At 40.1% G+C, this 16,408-nt stretch overlaps 3 protein-coding genes across 3 annotated transcripts; 1 reads left to right on the top strand and 2 right to left on the bottom strand.

The window, feature by feature from the left end:
• Positions 1-534: 534 nt before the first annotated feature.
• LOC307021575 (calreticulin-like) lies at positions 535-6,747 on the bottom strand. The gene is made up of 9 exons (XM_079653788.1): positions 6,504-6,747; positions 5,886-5,987; positions 4,424-4,627; positions 3,988-4,082; positions 3,475-3,684; positions 3,203-3,316; positions 2,695-2,838; positions 2,491-2,583; positions 535-2,272 (listed from the first exon to the last, which is right to left on the bottom strand). The coding sequence occupies exons 1-9, from the start codon at positions 6,595-6,597 to the stop codon at positions 2,036-2,038; spliced, it is 1,293 nt and encodes a 430-aa protein (XP_079509914.1). The 5' UTR covers positions 6,598-6,747; the 3' UTR covers positions 535-2,035.
• Positions 6,748-8,851: 2,104 nt separating this feature from the next.
• Positions 8,852-13,840, top strand: fam32a (family with sequence similarity 32 member A). Its single transcript, XM_079656611.1, has 4 exons — positions 8,852-9,006; positions 10,208-10,343; positions 13,443-13,496; positions 13,613-13,840. The coding sequence occupies exons 1-4, from the start codon at positions 8,933-8,935 to the stop codon at positions 13,679-13,681; spliced, it is 333 nt and encodes a 110-aa protein (XP_079512737.1). The 5' UTR covers positions 8,852-8,932; the 3' UTR covers positions 13,682-13,840.
• A 117-nt stretch (positions 13,841-13,957) lies between these two features.
• Positions 13,958-16,060, bottom strand: fh (fumarate hydratase). The gene has a single exon (XM_079656504.1). The coding sequence runs from the start codon at positions 15,988-15,990 to the stop codon at positions 14,491-14,493; it is 1,500 nt and encodes a 499-aa protein (XP_079512630.1). The 5' UTR covers positions 15,991-16,060; the 3' UTR covers positions 13,958-14,490.
• Positions 16,061-16,408: the final 348 nt, after the last annotated feature.

Here is a 16,408-nt window from a genome sequence, read left to right as displayed (position 1 = left end):
GATCATGACCCACCAGACTGTTCAGTGTGTGTCACCCAGGGGCCGACTGGCCATTGGGAATACCGGTACCAAAGTGGCCCTCCCCTCGTTGGCAATTAACTAGCGGTACCGAGTTGGGCCGGTTGGCCGGTCGAGTTTCCCGGGCTGATTTTTAGTCCCAGTCCGCCGCTGGTGTCACCTAGGGCATTCATGAGATAAAATAAAGTCTAAAGCTGTATAAGGAACTTTCCAGAACATTTAAAGTTCATGTGACACCCGGTGGGTCCTTATGGGTTAAAATATGGATGGAAAATAATTAAACAATATTAAGAATGGTAATTATAATCATAAGAATAATACTTACACTATTAAAATATGTATTACAATTATTATTATTAATAGTAATAACTACCTTAAAGTTCATGGAGAACAGGTTTTATGTATACACACAAACAAATGTAACAAGGGAATATACTTTGTTACTTTCCACTATGAAAAATAGATCAAATAAAAAGCTATTTTAAATTTAAAAAGGAAATACACAAACCCTTCTGATATTTTCCACTGGTTGGTTTTATTGAGCAGAACACCTGTCTTTGTTTTTGCTTTTTTACACAGCAACATGAAAATCTTCCCACTTCCACTTTTACTAGCATTAGTACAAAATGTGTGTTTACAAAAGGATCCTCTCAGACAGGGGGGTCATGTGTCGGGGAACAGCAGTGCAGAGATATCAATAATAAACTCTGTGTACACGTATTATGAGAAAAAACAAAGTGAATGAAAGCTAACCTGCTACTGGAGTGCTCTCAATGTACGTCTGAGATTCAGCACCGTTTAATCAAACACACAAGACTACAGTATGTGCATTGAAGTCCAAAAGCTATACAGTACAAAACTATGGAAGGGATTTCATTTCACCCCGATTAACCATCCGATTGACTTCCCTTTCAACAAGTTGTCAAATATCTTACATCATATTCCTTGTTTTAATCCAGAATTGTAAATAAAAGCAGGTAAAATAACCCGCATATTGACATCTATTAATGTCCTTTGAGATTGACAGGTTTTAAAGGGGTAGTTACATGACAGGCAGCAAAAAAAGCAACAAAATAAAACACATTATTAAGACAGACAAATGAGGTAAACAAAACCATGGTATTATCCACATACCAAATACAGTCTTTCATTATACTTCATAAAAACCTTTGTGTTTTTCCATGAATGACAATTTATATCTTTTTGTTTGGGTGTAAACCGATTGAATTCCTGGTCTTTATGATTTTTTTAAAAATGATTTCTATCACTATTCCTCGTTTTATAATAATTATAGTAGTAGTAGCACATGGAACCAGAACAATAATTGCCCTTTTTTTCATCTTCTTCCTTATTTTGTAAACAAACAAATGAAAAAACCCCTCCCACCCCAGGGTGTCAGTCATGAGGGTCGATCATCTCCTTCCTATAGAGTGGTGCAGGGATATCGTATTTCTGTCCGGGACCATGAAGGCAGCATCTCCCCGATTCCCTCAACTAAAAAGCCAATGGAATTACTCCATGTGATTTTGGATTATTGCAAAAATAAACTCTGTGTCAAACAAACGTTAACGATACTTACAAGTTTTGTTCAGCAGAATAATCTCCACATTTTAACAACACTTATGATTTCTGAAGTAAAAAGCTAATGTTGGGCTATAAAGGAACTACAGCACGGTCACATGCCGTCACACCACCACCGCTAAGCTAAAGGTGGCTAACGTTGGGCGTGATGACGTTTAGTCGTCTCATTTATACACTTGTTAGCAACCGCCGGTTTTAAATCCACCAGTGGGGTATTAACTGACGTATTTTATGTCGTAGAACAAAACGTAAAAATCTCTTCAGCTTGTGTTGACCACAGACCTTATTTCAGGCTAACAACCAAAAATAAAAAAAAACATCGACTTCCAGACGAGGGGACAGGAAGTGCTAAAATGCTGACTCATTTCCAGGTTTTGCTGACTCATCCCTGCACCACTCTACGGCTCATTGACAGAGTCACTTCCTGCGTTGGAGTTTATAACTCATCCTTGAGTTTAGAGTCTGTGTCCTCATCGTCCTCTTCTTCCTCCTCCCGCTCTTCTTCATCTCCCTCCTCATCATCTTCTTCTTCGTCTCCTTCCTCCTCCTCCTCATCCTTCTCCTCTTCCTCCTCGTCTTCCTCCTTCGCCTCGTCCTTCCTCTGATTGTCGTCTTCCTCGCGCTTCTTCCTCTCCTCCTCCTCTTGGCTTTCCTTCATCTTCTTCTCCGCGTCCTGCAGAGGATTCACATGATGACAACGATATGAATCAATAAAATAACGTATAATTGATGATTCTGTGTTTGAATGGTCATTCAAATATAACCACTCTATAATGAAGTACATTGATTTAGTTTAATAAATGCTTTTTCTTTCATTAGAAAAATGAGAAACTACTCAATAGACAAATGCATGAGCGAGATACATGCAGTCAAATCAAACTCTGCACTGACCTTAGTTTTACCCCACATGTCATTTCCCACTTCCTCTGCCAGCTTGGGGTCGTTGGTGATCAGGAAGTTATCAAAGATGGTGCCGGACTTCACCTGCGTCAACAAGAAATCAACATTTACTGTTAGGAACTTCATAATAATAATTATAATAATAATAAATGAAATTTCTCAATAATAAGACGATCAGCTGCAGTTTCTTCTCACCTGCCACAAGTCGAGTCCGATCACGCCGATGCTGTCGTACTTATAGATCTCAGAATCAGCGGTGTACTCCGGGTTGTCGACCTCAGGGTGGACCCACTTGCCCTTGTAGGCCGGGTTAGTGATCTCTTTGGGGTTCCACTCTCCCTGTGAACAGCAGACAGAGAGGGGAATGTAAACGTTTTGTTCTACAACAGAAAATATGTTGGTCTCCAAGTCTCTAAATGAGACGATTAAACGTCATCACGCCCAACATTAGCCTCCTTTAGCTTAGCGGTGGTGACGTGAAGTCATGTGACCGTGCTGTAGTTCCTTTATAGCCCAACATTAGCCGCCTTTAGCTTAGCGGTGGTGACGTGAAGTCCTGTGACCGTGCTGTAGTTCCTTTATAGCCACCTTTAACTTAGCGGTGGTGACATGAAGTCATGTGACCGTGCTGTAGTTCCTTTATAGCCCAACATTAGCCGCCTTTAGCTTAGCGGTTAGTGGCTTTTAAGTCTTTTTCTGTTACCTTGTATTCAGGGTTAGCGACCATGGGCGGCTCCCACTCTCCGTCCATCTCTTCGTCCCAGTCTTCGGGCTTCTTAGCGTCGGGGTCGGGAATGTTCTCTGCCTTGTCCCAATCCTGACAAAGTCAATGAAAGAAGACAATAATTTAAACAACATTACTTCAGGACCCCAATATATATTGTCGTTGCCTACATTAAAATTAGGTGAATATAGTCCATCAAGCCAAATATAAATGTGTACTGTTAAAAAAAACAGAGTTTGAAATGTACCGACCTCTGGTTTCTGATCTTCCGGGTCTGGGACCTTCTCCTGGTCATCCCAATCCTCCGGCTTCTTGGCTTCAGGGTCTTTCACTTTTTTGGGCGGCAGGACGTCCCAGTCCTCCTCCAGACTGCCAGACTCCACCTTCTTGTTGTCGATCTTCACCTCGTACGTGTTGTCGGGGTTCAGGACCAGCGTGTACAGGTGGGAGTACTCATCATCCTGCAGGGAATAAAGTAAATCTTAAAGAGGCTCTATTCTGCTTTCTGTGGTGTTCCCTTTCCTGTAGTTTGTGACTGTGTTATAGGTTTCTGTACACGTAAATGGTCTGCAAAGGCTAAGATCCCCGTGTTCCCTCCAGAGGGAGTTTCTCTCCCACCCCCCCCCCCCCCCCCACTGCCTTACTGTCAAATATAGGCATTGTTTACATCAAAGCAAATTCCCTATATCTGTAAACCTGATTCTGATTAGAAAACACGTTTGACATGTCCCAAGTTAATATAAAAACAATAATGGATTACTCACCTTGCACCTGATGTCCTTGTTGATCAGATGGTTTTTGCCTTGGTAGTTGAAGATGACGTGAACCTTCTTTGTGCCGGGGCCGCAAATGTCCGGACCTGAACAAGAAAACAAACAAATAAGTAAAATACGTTTGAGTTTTTACAAATCCTTCTTGTAATGCACTTCATCATGCCTCTGGCACTGAAGAAGAAGGTATATAGAGCAATTTGTATTTTTATATAATGTGGTTTGGATTTAAATTATAATAAAGAATCAGACATATTGAAAGAAACACACAAAGTGCTTTACAAATATGGAAAATACATCAAAGATAAATGGAAAAATAGGGGAAATGTCATAATAGGTTTTTTTTTTTTTTTTTTAAATGGGAAAATCCACAGATTACTTTTACTGTTATCAGTGTAGTAATTAAGGAGATGCGTTTGTCCTCACTGACCGAACATGAGGTTGTAGACGGAGTCTCCGTGCATCTCCTCCTGGTTGAGGCTGGAGGGGAACAGCTTGATGTAGCCCCCCCCACAGTCGATGCTCTGCTCGTGCTTCACGCTGAACTGGATCACCAGGGGCTCGCCTTTATTGCTGAAGTCATCAAAACGGGATGAGGAGGCGTAGAAGCGAGCGTCCTGACTCGTCTGCAGACCTGCGGAGATAACACAAGGGTTATTTTAATTCAAATAAAACACCGTCAGGTCAGATTGTTTTAAAATGTGTGTACTTGAGCTAATTTCACAAACATGTCTGCACTTTTTCCCCAGCTGAATCCATATAGTAAAACTATATGGATTCAGCTGGGAATACAACATCTGAAAGAAGATAAGAGAAGAAAATTGTGGATGTCTTTTTTTGTTATAATAATAAATTCATAAAAATCACTATAATATACGTTATAAATAAATAATAATCAAAAACCAATACATTTAATAATAATAATAATACATATAATGAAATTATAAGAATAGTAAGGATAAGAATATTATTAATAATAATAACAATACTAATAATTAGGGACGTCAACGTTTACACTCGATTAATTTCTGGGAACCTCGAAAAAATACCCAGAGGTGGGAAATAACTAAGTATATTTACTCAAGTACTGTTCTTTAGTACAATTTTGAGGTACTTGTACTTGAGTATTTCCATGTTAGGCTACTTTGTACTTCTACTCCACTACTATGTATTTAATAGCTTTAGTTACTTTACAGATGTGAAATATAATCAAGTGTTAAATCAGACTTGAGTTCCACCTGGAGTAAATCCACAAGCTACCCTGCAGTATACAAAGTCATTCAAACTAGCTGCACCTTTACCAGCTTTGAGAACACTTTAATGATCAATCATTATAAAACACATCATATATATTATTCTGAAATGGACCAATGTGCACAAGGACTACTTGTAGTACTTTAACTATATTCTGATGATAATACTTTTCTACTTCTACTTGAGTAACATTTTGAATGCAGGACTTTTACTGTAACAGAGTATTCCTACACTCTGATACTTCTACTTTTACTCAAGTACAAGATCTGAGTACTTCTACACCAAGTAATGCAAATTAACAAGTTTGACCCCAAATGCCTCTAGTAATTATATATCTCCAATCTCCGTTCTGAGAGATAAAATCACATACACTTGGACTTAATTTAAAAAACTTGTTTGGATAAAACCATATGACTTCTATTAAAGAATATATAATGCCTCAGTACTTTGGCTCATAAAATAAGCAAGTAAAACATTTAAAGTAATGGCCCTCATCAAAACCTTTATTTACTTATATAGTTCAGGCTCAGACAAAGCTCCCCACACCCTTCTTTCAAAACAATGTGGGAGTTAACTGCCTTGCACAAATCCACAGAGGGTGGATTAAACCTAACCTCTCCCCCCCCACCCCCCTTTACCTTTGTCTTGCTCGGCATCTCCGTAGAACTTCCCTGCAGTCAGGACAAACTGGCCGTAGTCGGACTTGTGTTTGGATTCGACCCAGCGACTATTCCAGGCATCTGCAGGAGGAAAATAAAAAATTAAATGAGGTTCAGCTGCAAGGAAACACTCACAGGCTCCACATCCACCTCTGGTGATGCATGTCAGCAGGTGCAGATGTGGATATGGTGCAGGGACAAATCACTGCCTGTGTTTTCTATAAGGAAAAAGGTGATAAAGACAGCAAGAAGGGTGACTGAGGAGGACCAGGGGAGGGACGTGCAGGGGGGAGGGGGGGATGGGGAGTCAGACTGATAATAGCTGGGGGGTAAAATGGAGAGAGAGGACAGACAGGAAGGGAGGAGATAGGGGGTCAAAAGATGAATGAAGCCCATGGACACCTAATGCATATCAAACTGAAGCAGAACATTAAACAGAAATGCTGATTTATGACCTGTCATGCAAAAAAATCTAACAACCAAATATGAATATAGCCACCACCACTCATGCACTGATACTGTATTGTTATATTGAATGAAACACATAAGCATAAATGATGTAGTTTGGACTAATATAATGAATAAAAAGGATCTTACCCCCATCTTCAAATTGCTCTCGCATATATATATTAGAGTCGGCCAGTGCTGATACGGCCGACACCGCCATCAAAAGCAGCGACAGGGCGGTCATTGTGCAGAGTTAAAGCACCCTGAGGAATAAGAAACACTAATTTAATCACAAATAATTCTAAATAACCGAGCAGCAGGAGTTGTTATTCGGCGCAGTCTCTCAGTAATGTGAAAAAGGCTGAGGCTCTCCTCTCGGCTCAGAACAGATGTCTGAATCTGATTGGCCGCCGGCTCCGAACCTCAATGAGGAAGCGCCGCTGCTTTCGGCCAATCAGAGGAAGGGGAATCTTGACGGATTAATGCCGTGGCCAATAGGAGAAGACCACGCGTTTGCTTAATACACGCCCAGGGAAGAGCGATGATGCGGCGTAGGTGAATGATGTGAATGGAGGAAAAATCACAATTCAACATGGTTTATTTAATGGAAAATGAGGAATATCACCGTTTTTAAATGCATCTGAGGCCAAACTAGATGTAATATGTGCAATTATACTGCCTAAAAGAACAAATGGGTTTATTTTTTAAAGCGTTTGTTATATATTCACTGTTTTAATTTCATAAAAAAACAATTTATTTGATCCTTAATTTCAACTGTTTTTCAATCTTAAAGAAGTAAATTATTTTTATTTGATTTGACTAATTTGTACCCTATATGCAGTCTATGAACGTATGTGAATAATGTAAATGGAGCAACATCTAAATAAACATGATTATTTAATGGGAAATCTGAGATATACATTTTTTTGAATGCATCTGAAGCCAAATTAAGTGTAATATTTTTTTGACGTATACTGCCCTGAAGAACAAATGGGTTTATTCATCTCAAATATACATATTAGGTTGTACAATTTTTCTGTTTTAACACTGACTTAATTCCACACAAAACAACTTATTTGATCGATCGTTTCAATTGTTCAATGTAGCAGTGGTCTCTGTTCTTAGTATATCTGTATTATAGTTTGATTTATGTTTTATTGTCATTTCCAATAGGATTTAGCATCTGTCCGTTATTAATTTTTCTGAAACCTTGATGTGAGCATTCAGTGTTTTTCTTTAACATCAGTCACTCATTGACACTCATGTAACCTGCAGCACAGAAACACATACATACATAAATACATGTATGTGAACGTAAATGTAGAAACACATTAACATATATATATAAATAATGTGTGTTTTGTTTAATTATCTTCTTTCATTTTTGTATTTATTAAATTCCCATATATTTGCATTTATTTATTCATGTATTTATTTCCACATTTATCTATGTGTGAGTGCTAACAAAATGAGTTCACAAAAACAAACAGTCAAAAATTATGCAAAAGTAAATGCATAAAGAGAAATAAGAAAATAAATGTGCAGAAGATATTTTGTAATATTTTTAAATAAACAAAGCACATTTATATATACATTTTCAGTCAGTGTAGTTTCAAGCCTTATTCTTTATTAAACCAGTGAACAGAGAAGCAACTGCAATGTGTTTTTGTTTGCTTTTTACATTTATTTTATACATGACTGAATGGGTCTTTGGAGCAATTTCGTACAATTTTGTTTGCAGAATAAATCCACATGAAGCGCAGATATCGCATTTGGGATACCAGCTTTAACCACTGAGCTATCCAATGATTTATAATCCAACATTTGTAACAAGTATATGTACAGGTCTAAAGTATTAAAGTATTAACAATATTAGTCAAATACGACAACTAGTATTAAATTCATTAATATAAAAAAATATAAAATATCCATTATAAAATCACTCAAAAATGATTCGATAAACTAGGCAATACAATTGAGTAATACGATTAAAATAGATGACTAAAATAAACTAAAAGAATAATTTGCATTAGTATATATTGTATATTTCTATAATTTATATATAATTAAAGCAATATAACTATGGAAACTGTTACTGTTGCTGAGACAAGGATTTGACAGCAGCATAATGACAAAAATGATGAGAAACATTCAATCGACAGATACATTTGTACATCAGATTTAAAAAAAGAGCAAGGAACGTGTTGACTCGTGCATTACAAAACATTTCACTTGCAGTTGCACTGCACCATCTTGGTTTTCTAAGCAGTATAAGCAAACAATCATTATAAGCAACCTGGAGCTTCTGGAGGCTCGTCTTCTTAAACTTGACCCAGAAGGGGGCACAAAGGCGGTGTGCATATTTTAGCCAATGCTGTTTGGTGACAGCACAGATAACTAATGTACTTTCAATTCCTCTGACAAGTTTCAACGAGTGTATCATCACAGGTGTCCTGTTTTGGGGGATGACATGAGACCAGGGCGTGTAAAACCGCCTCACTCCGCCGGGTGGTAGTAATGAGGCAGTGCGTCGATTACTATAATAACATCGTAGAAGAAGACGTGGGAGCTTCTCTAAAATGTCTGAGTACGCTGCATCTCAGAAGAGTGCCCTGAATTTAAAAGGCCTTGGGTCCATTTCAGCTGGAAAAAGGTAAGTGTTGTTCCATTTGTGACATGTTTCTGTAAGAGGCGATCCTTTTTAATTTGATAAAAACCCTTACATAAACAGTTGGAACTGCGAAAACCGTCTGATATTCAGGTGAGGCTAAGGTTAGCATGTATGCTAACAGAACAACACAGTTGTCACGTAAACATGTACGTTTAGGATGTGTAAACGATACAGTAATACATGGGGAAAGGACTTGTCAAATAGCGTCGTACAGTAGAAAACCACACTAGCCTCAACTGGGACCTGATTACAGTTTACGGTGACATTATGGAGTGGTACATCTCTGGCTAAAAACATTACATCAGTGATTTAAATGTAGGTAACGGCACGTTAAAACAGCTTCAACAGTTCCCAGAGTCATTTGTATGTATATATATTTCAATCCCTCTGACACATTCACAAGGCTTTTTGAAATACTCCCATACTGGCATATAAGGGCTGTAATTGTTATACTATCCTTTTCTGCTGCTGTATTATAAGTCTATATTTCTGTTACTGCAATATTTGGTGTTTTATAGAAAGACTTTCATTTATCCAGAATATTTTATATTGTGTATTATTTGGGATATGTCTTTTTGTACTGTAGATAATGTTTATAATTGCTGTTTTTACTTTATTCCATCTTTTAATGCCTGAACTAACTGCTGCTATAACACAAATCATTTCCCTATTTGGGATGAATAAAGTATCTATGTAAGTTAGGGTGGTCCTTCTGCCATGCATATTTTCGTATTCATTCATTTTAAGCTCCAACCACCGGAATTCGTTATGATAGTCAAGAAAACTTTCCTGTTGAATTTTATTCAAATTCCAACAACATTTACCCCTCCCTCATCAACCTTTAAGTTTAGCCTCACGTAGGGTGGTCCTTAAACTTGAAAGTGGGAAAGTCTAAGCTCCAACCCCCAGAATAAATTATATTAGTCAAGAAAACTCTCCTGGTGAATGTTTTCATCATGGGGGGGGGGGGGTCGTAAATGTTGTCAGATTGAGTTTTCTTGACTAATAGAATGAATTCTGGGGGTTGGAGCTTAGACTTTCCGACTTTCAATTTTAAGGGCCACCCTAATGTAAGTTGCCTACATTTGATCATGTGTCTGTACAATATGTTTTTCATTCCTTATTGAGTAAAGTGGTTGGTCTGGAAATCCTCTGATCAACATGCTCTACTATCTTTTTACAGGAAGAAGAAGAAGGCCAAGGAGACTAAGCGTCTCTTAGAGCAAGCCGCCCAACAAAACGAGGAGGAGGAGAAGAAGACATATGTCGACAAAAGAACACCGGCTCAAATGTCCTTTGATAAGATGGCGGAGAAGAGGGTAAGTTATCGTTCTCCAGCATTAAAGACCTGCAGCGAATGGGTCAGGATTTGACGCAGAGACCTGGCTAGGGCTGGGCGATATATCGAGTTTTGAATTTATATCGATATATTTTCATGCGCGATATAGGATTAAATCATATCGTATATATCGATATATATTAAAACAAGCTGCAAGTTGCTGCAAACTCCGCTGCAAACTCTCTCTGCCCCGCGGCCCGCCTCTCTGTATCTCCAAGCAGCAGCAACGGCGCCCTGCCGCCTCCCCCTCACTACCCCCTCGCCCTCACCCCCACCTCCCGACATTTGCATGAAGAAGCATGGCAGCAGCAGCGAACAATCCGGAGATAGAGGAGGAGACAGAAAGGAGAGAAGGTGATACAGAAAACGAGGATGAACTGGTTGTTAAGAAGAAAACAAACGGCTCTCTCATTTGGAGATGGTTTGGTTTTCAAGCGGCAGACGTGGAGCAGAAAAATGCACTTTGTAGACAATGCCGGAAAAAAGTTGCAACGAAAGGGTCGAGCACAACAAATCTCTTCCACCACTTACAACAGAAGCACAAAGTGCAGTATGAGGAGTGTATTAAACTGCGTGCTGCAACCCAGACCGTGAAGACTTGTCAGCCTCCTGCCTCAAAGCAAATCACGCTACACAACTCACTCACACGTGGTGTGCCTTATGAAAAAAAAAGCGAAAAGTGGCGTGAAATAACGAAGGCAGTGGCATATCACTTAGCCAAAGACATGGTCCCCACGTCGACTGTGGAGCAGACCGGCTTTGTAAAGCTGCTAAAAGCTGTTGACCCCAGGTACGAGTTACCTGGTCGAAATTACTTTGCAAGAGAAGCCCTGCCCTGCCTTTCCAAAACTGAGCTGCATAGCCAAGAAATTCCTCTGTGTGCCAGCTACCAGCTCCCCTTCAGAAAGGGTTTTTAGCTGCAGTGGAAACATTGTAACCTGCCACAGGGCTTCTCTGAAGCCTGACACTGTTGACAGGCTAGTTTTTCTGGCACAGAATCTGTAAGATATACAGTAGTAGTTGGTCTGGCCTGTTATTTTTCATCTCTTATGTTCGTTATGCGAGATTTGCACCCAGATAAAAGATGCACTAAGTGATTGATTTATGTTCAAATCTGCTAACATGTTTAGTTTACAAAGAACTGTCTACCTCAGTTACTTTAATTTACAAAGAACTGTCTACCTCAGTTACTTAAAAGAACAAACCAGTCTTATTTTTGATCTGTATGTGCACATTTTGCACAAAGTTATTTATTTTAATTTATTTTATTTAAGTGGTAAGGCACTAAAGACGCAAGTAAGGTGTGGGTGAAAGAAGGAATTGAGGGAGTGATGGAGGAAGGAGGGAGGAAAGGAAGGTCAGAAGGAGTGAGGGGAAGAAGGAAGGGTTTAAGGAAGGAAAGAAGCAAGGAAGGAGGGGGAGAAAGAAAGAATTGAGGGAGGAAGGATGGAAGAAAGAAATCAGGGACAGAAAGAATATGAAATGAAGGTAGTAAGGAGAAAAGAAGCAAGGAGGGAAGAAATTATAGAAGGAAAGAAGCAAGGAAGGAGGGGGGGAGAAAGAAGGAACAGAGGGAGTGAGGGAGGAATGAAGGACAGAAGGAGGGAGGGAAAGAAGGATTTGAAGATTGAAGGAAGGATGGGGGAGAGAAGGAAGGAAGGCAGTAAAGAAGCAAGTAAGGCGGGGGAGAAAGCAGTAATTGAGGGAATGAGGGAGGATGCAAGAAAGAAGGAAGAATGGTATCTTTATTTATTTATGCTGGTAGTTTTTGTTCCTGAATTATTTCATGCATGTTGATGTGCAGCTTCTAAACGTTAAATAAAGTGCCTGTGTGAGGTTTGGCTTCAAACTAGGACTGTCTGTTTTTTTTTTACTTTACGGAAAAAATATCGAGATATATATCGTATATCGCCATTCAGCTAAAAAATATCGAGATATGAATTTTGGCCCATATCGTGCAGCCCTAGACCTGGCTAATCATTATAAATTAGCAGAAGTAAACAAAAAGATCTACTGGAAGACTGTACCTTATGTCGTTTGTTACCAATCATCAGATGCACCAACCTAGTCTCACAGCATTTAATCTATTGATTCGTGTTCACCAGCACAATTTTAAAAGCGATGTATTTCTATTGGTAGTATGTTTTGTGCCTGCACCTCGTCTTTTTGTGCGGTTGGGTCTTGGAATACCAGAAGCTGTGTGGTTCATAAAAACATTTTCTTACTCAATATCTCACCCTAAGCCTAACCCTTTTATTTTAAATTATATAATGTCGGAGTTGTTTTGCCGTCCGCGAGGAAAAGAAATGGGGCTCAGAGCCTCAGAATACTGAGATCTGTATTTTTTTTAAATATTTTTTTCCTTCTAATTTGTTATTATTTGGTGCAGGCACGAAACATACTACCAATTGAAATACATTGCTTCTAAAATCGTTTTGTGTCAGAATACTGAAATCTGTTTTTTTTTTTTTTTTTTTTTTCCTTCTGATTTGTTATTATTGACATTGCTTTTAAAATGGTTCTGTGTGACATGAAAAAAATGGCGAAATCGTGTTGGTGAACACGAATCAGTAGATTAATTTTGTTACTATAACACGAAATGCCGTGAGACTGTGATGGATGCGCACAGAACAACCCTTTTTAAATAGTATTTTTACAATAATACACTTTCAATTTGTCATACTATACTACAGGATGACAATTTTGCACACTTAGCATCACAACCAGTAATGCTATAGTGGAACCGTAATGCCAACATATCCATAGGAGAGTTGTCAATTATTAACTTATGTGTCTTTAAATCTTACACTGACAGTGTTTATCAGCCCCTCTCTACCCAGAGGTCAAAGTTCATTGATTGAAGTGGTGAATGTATTTTCAGCTACAGCAGGAATACATGGCTCTATTCCAGTATTAGGATGTCATATATTGCAAACAGGTGATGCTGTCAAAGAGAAAAATAGCCGTTAACCAGTTCTTAACGTTTCGTGTGTTTGGGTAGATGTGTTGTAGAGGTGTATACAGACAGAGTGACTCATCGGAAGTGACTAACGTTCACTTTTTCTTATCTTCCCTAAAGCAAATGGAGAGGATTTTGAACAAGGCATCAAAGACTCACAAACTGAGAGTGGAGGTAAGTCATGGCAAACATGTCATAGCACCATTCAGTGGACCTATTCGTTGCATTACATTACAGTTGAATAATGTTAACACAAATAAATATATTCTATTGTTTTTGTTCTTTTGCAGGACTTCAATCGGCACCTGGACTGCCTGACAGAGCATTATGATATTCCCAAGGTCAGCTGGACCAAATAGAAGAGGAGCAAGCGGTCTCTATTTACTTTTTACTGATTGAACTTAAGTCATCACATTTATTTGCTTATTTTATATATTTACAATTAAAAGTCCTTCAATTGGCCTCAAGTAATTCTCATGTTTTACTTCCGTGTGTATACAATAAAGGATTTGAGTAATCTTGTGTTTCCCTTTGAGTGCATATATTCTGTTGATTTAACCCATAGATCAGCTTATTATTATATACATGTAGCATGCGTGTGTAAACTGTAAATCATGAGGAGGAAAGCCAGAAACTGGAATATAGTTGCTTTTTAATGAATACATCATTAAATTGGAACAAAAAATGGCACACGTGCTGTAAACCAGAGCACACAGCGGTCCCTGTTGAATCCTTTTGGATGGCAAAGTGTGAACTTCTGAACAACCATAAAGATACCAACTAATAAGTCAAATTCATTTAAGACTTCAAATACCGAAACCAAGAAAGTTGGTACACAAATGACACTTTTAAAAAAAAACTCATTTCAATCAAAACGGTATGTTCTCTCACAGTTTTTTTTTTGGTGAAGGATCATCTTTAAATATGCGTCAATCAAATCGGTGGCTTTACTGATACAAGTGTATGACAGTGAAATTAACCATCACCATTAGTCAACTGAGAAAGAAGCTGCAAAGCATTCTCATATTTTTTTTAAAAGATGAGATGTTCAGGATTCAGAGATGTTGCTCCATACATTTCAGTCTCTTTGATTTATTTGTAGATAGTCTTTTCCGACACTAGAAAAGGTATTTCATTTGTCTTGTAGTGTTTCTTGTGCTGTCACAGTTCACTTTGGCCCCAGCATCTCACTCGGCTTCACCCACTTGTCAAACTGCTCCTCGGTCAGATAGCCCAGCTCCACGGCCACGGCCTTCAGCGTGGAGCCCTTCTTGTGCGCCGTCTTGGCGATGGTGGCCGCTTTGTCGTACCCGATGTGCTCGTTGAGAGCGGTGACCAACATGAGGGACTCGTTCATGAGCTTGTTGATCCTCTCGATGTTGGGCTCGATGCCCAGCACGCAGTTGGTGGTGAAGGACACGGATGCATCTCCGAGAAGTCTGGCTGAGTTCAGCACGTTCTTGATGATCATGGGCTTGAAGACGTTGAGCTCGAAGTGTCCGTTGCTGCCTCCGATGGTGACCGCCACGTTGTTCCCCATGACCTGGGCTGCCACCATGGTGATGGCCTCACACTGGGTGGGGTTCACTTTGCCCGGCATGATGCTGCTTCCTGGTTCGTTCTCTGGTAAGATGAGCTCTCCCAGGCCGGAGCGAGGTCCTGACCCCAGGAATCGGATGTCGTTGGCGATCTTCATCAAGCTGACAGCCACGGTGTTCAGAGCTCCACTCAGCTCCACCATGGCATCGTGGGCCGCCAGAGCTTCAAACTTGTTGGGGGCGGTGATAAATGGCAGGCCTGTGAGAGAGGAAACGGTGGAGGCGATTTTCTCAGCGAAGCCGATGCGGGTGTTGAGTCCAGTCCCAACTGCTGTGCCTCCTGCTGCCAGCTCGTACACTCGGGGCATGGCAGACTTGACTCTCTCGATGCTGTACTTCATCTGCTGGACATACCCACTGAACTCCTGCCCGAGGGACAGCGGCACAGCATCCTGAGTGTGTGTGCGTCCAATCTTGATGATGTCTTTGAACTCTACAGCCTTTGCAGCCAGAGCATCGTGCAGCACCTGCAGGCCGGGCAGCAAGACGTGGTGGACCTCTGTGGCTGCAGCGATGTGCATGGCGGTGGGGAAAGTGTCATTGGAGCTCTGACTCTTGTTGACGTGGTCATTAGGATGGACGGGATCCTTGGAGCCTAGTTTTCCTCCCAGGATCTCAATAGCCCTGTTGCTGATCACCTCATTTACATTCATATTGCTCTGAGTGCCTGATCCAGTCTGCCACACCACCAGAGGGAAATGATCATCTAATTTACCAGCTGACACCTCATCTGCAGCCTGGATGATTGCATCTGCTATTTTAGGGTCCAGGCCAAACTCCTTGTTCACCTCAGCCGCTGCTCTCTTCAGGATACCGAAGGCCTTGATCACTTGGATCGGCATTCTCTCACTGGGTCCCCCAATTTTGAAGTTCATAGTGGATCTGACAGTCTGGGCTCCGTAGTACTTGTCAGCTGGGACCTTTAACTCACCGAAAGAGTCCCGCTCGATCCTGTACTCTGAGGCGGCCATTCTGGACGTGCAGATGAGCAGTTTCGAGTTGACTCTGACTCTTTTTAAAGCCAGGAGGTTGCAGTTAAACTGCTGTACGCGTCTCAAAGACCGAAACATGGCTACGCATTAGAGGTGAATCCGGGGGGAGGTCAATGCAGCCCTCTACTTTAGGATCTGTCATTGGGTGGAGAGGAAACGGATCGAGTGTCAGCCAATAGCGAGGGGAGGGAGGCGGAACTTCCGCCGTGGTTGTCGTATCGCGTGGAGCCGATCAACCTGCTTCATCCGGATTAGTGAAGCTTCTGAGAACGTTGGAAGATGAATTTCCGGTTTGACAACGAAGGAGAATTTACTTTGTAGAATAAAACTCAGAAACTTTATGTAACCTTTTTGTTATTAAAAAATGTACACATTTAATGTATCAATCCAAAAAACTTTAAAATACATTTTGATAATATGGGCACAACTATCTAGCACTAATTCATATTGCCTTATTATATTTTGTATGTATTCTATGTATTTTGATTTTGCTTTC

The sequence above is a fragment of the Notothenia rossii genome (genome assembly GCF_949606895.1).
Source record: "Notothenia rossii genome assembly, chromosome: 1".
Lineage (NCBI taxonomy): Eukaryota > Metazoa > Chordata > Actinopteri > Perciformes > Nototheniidae > Notothenia > Notothenia rossii.
Note: the sequence above shows the minus strand (reverse complement) of the source record. Positions and strands in the feature narration are given on the sequence as shown.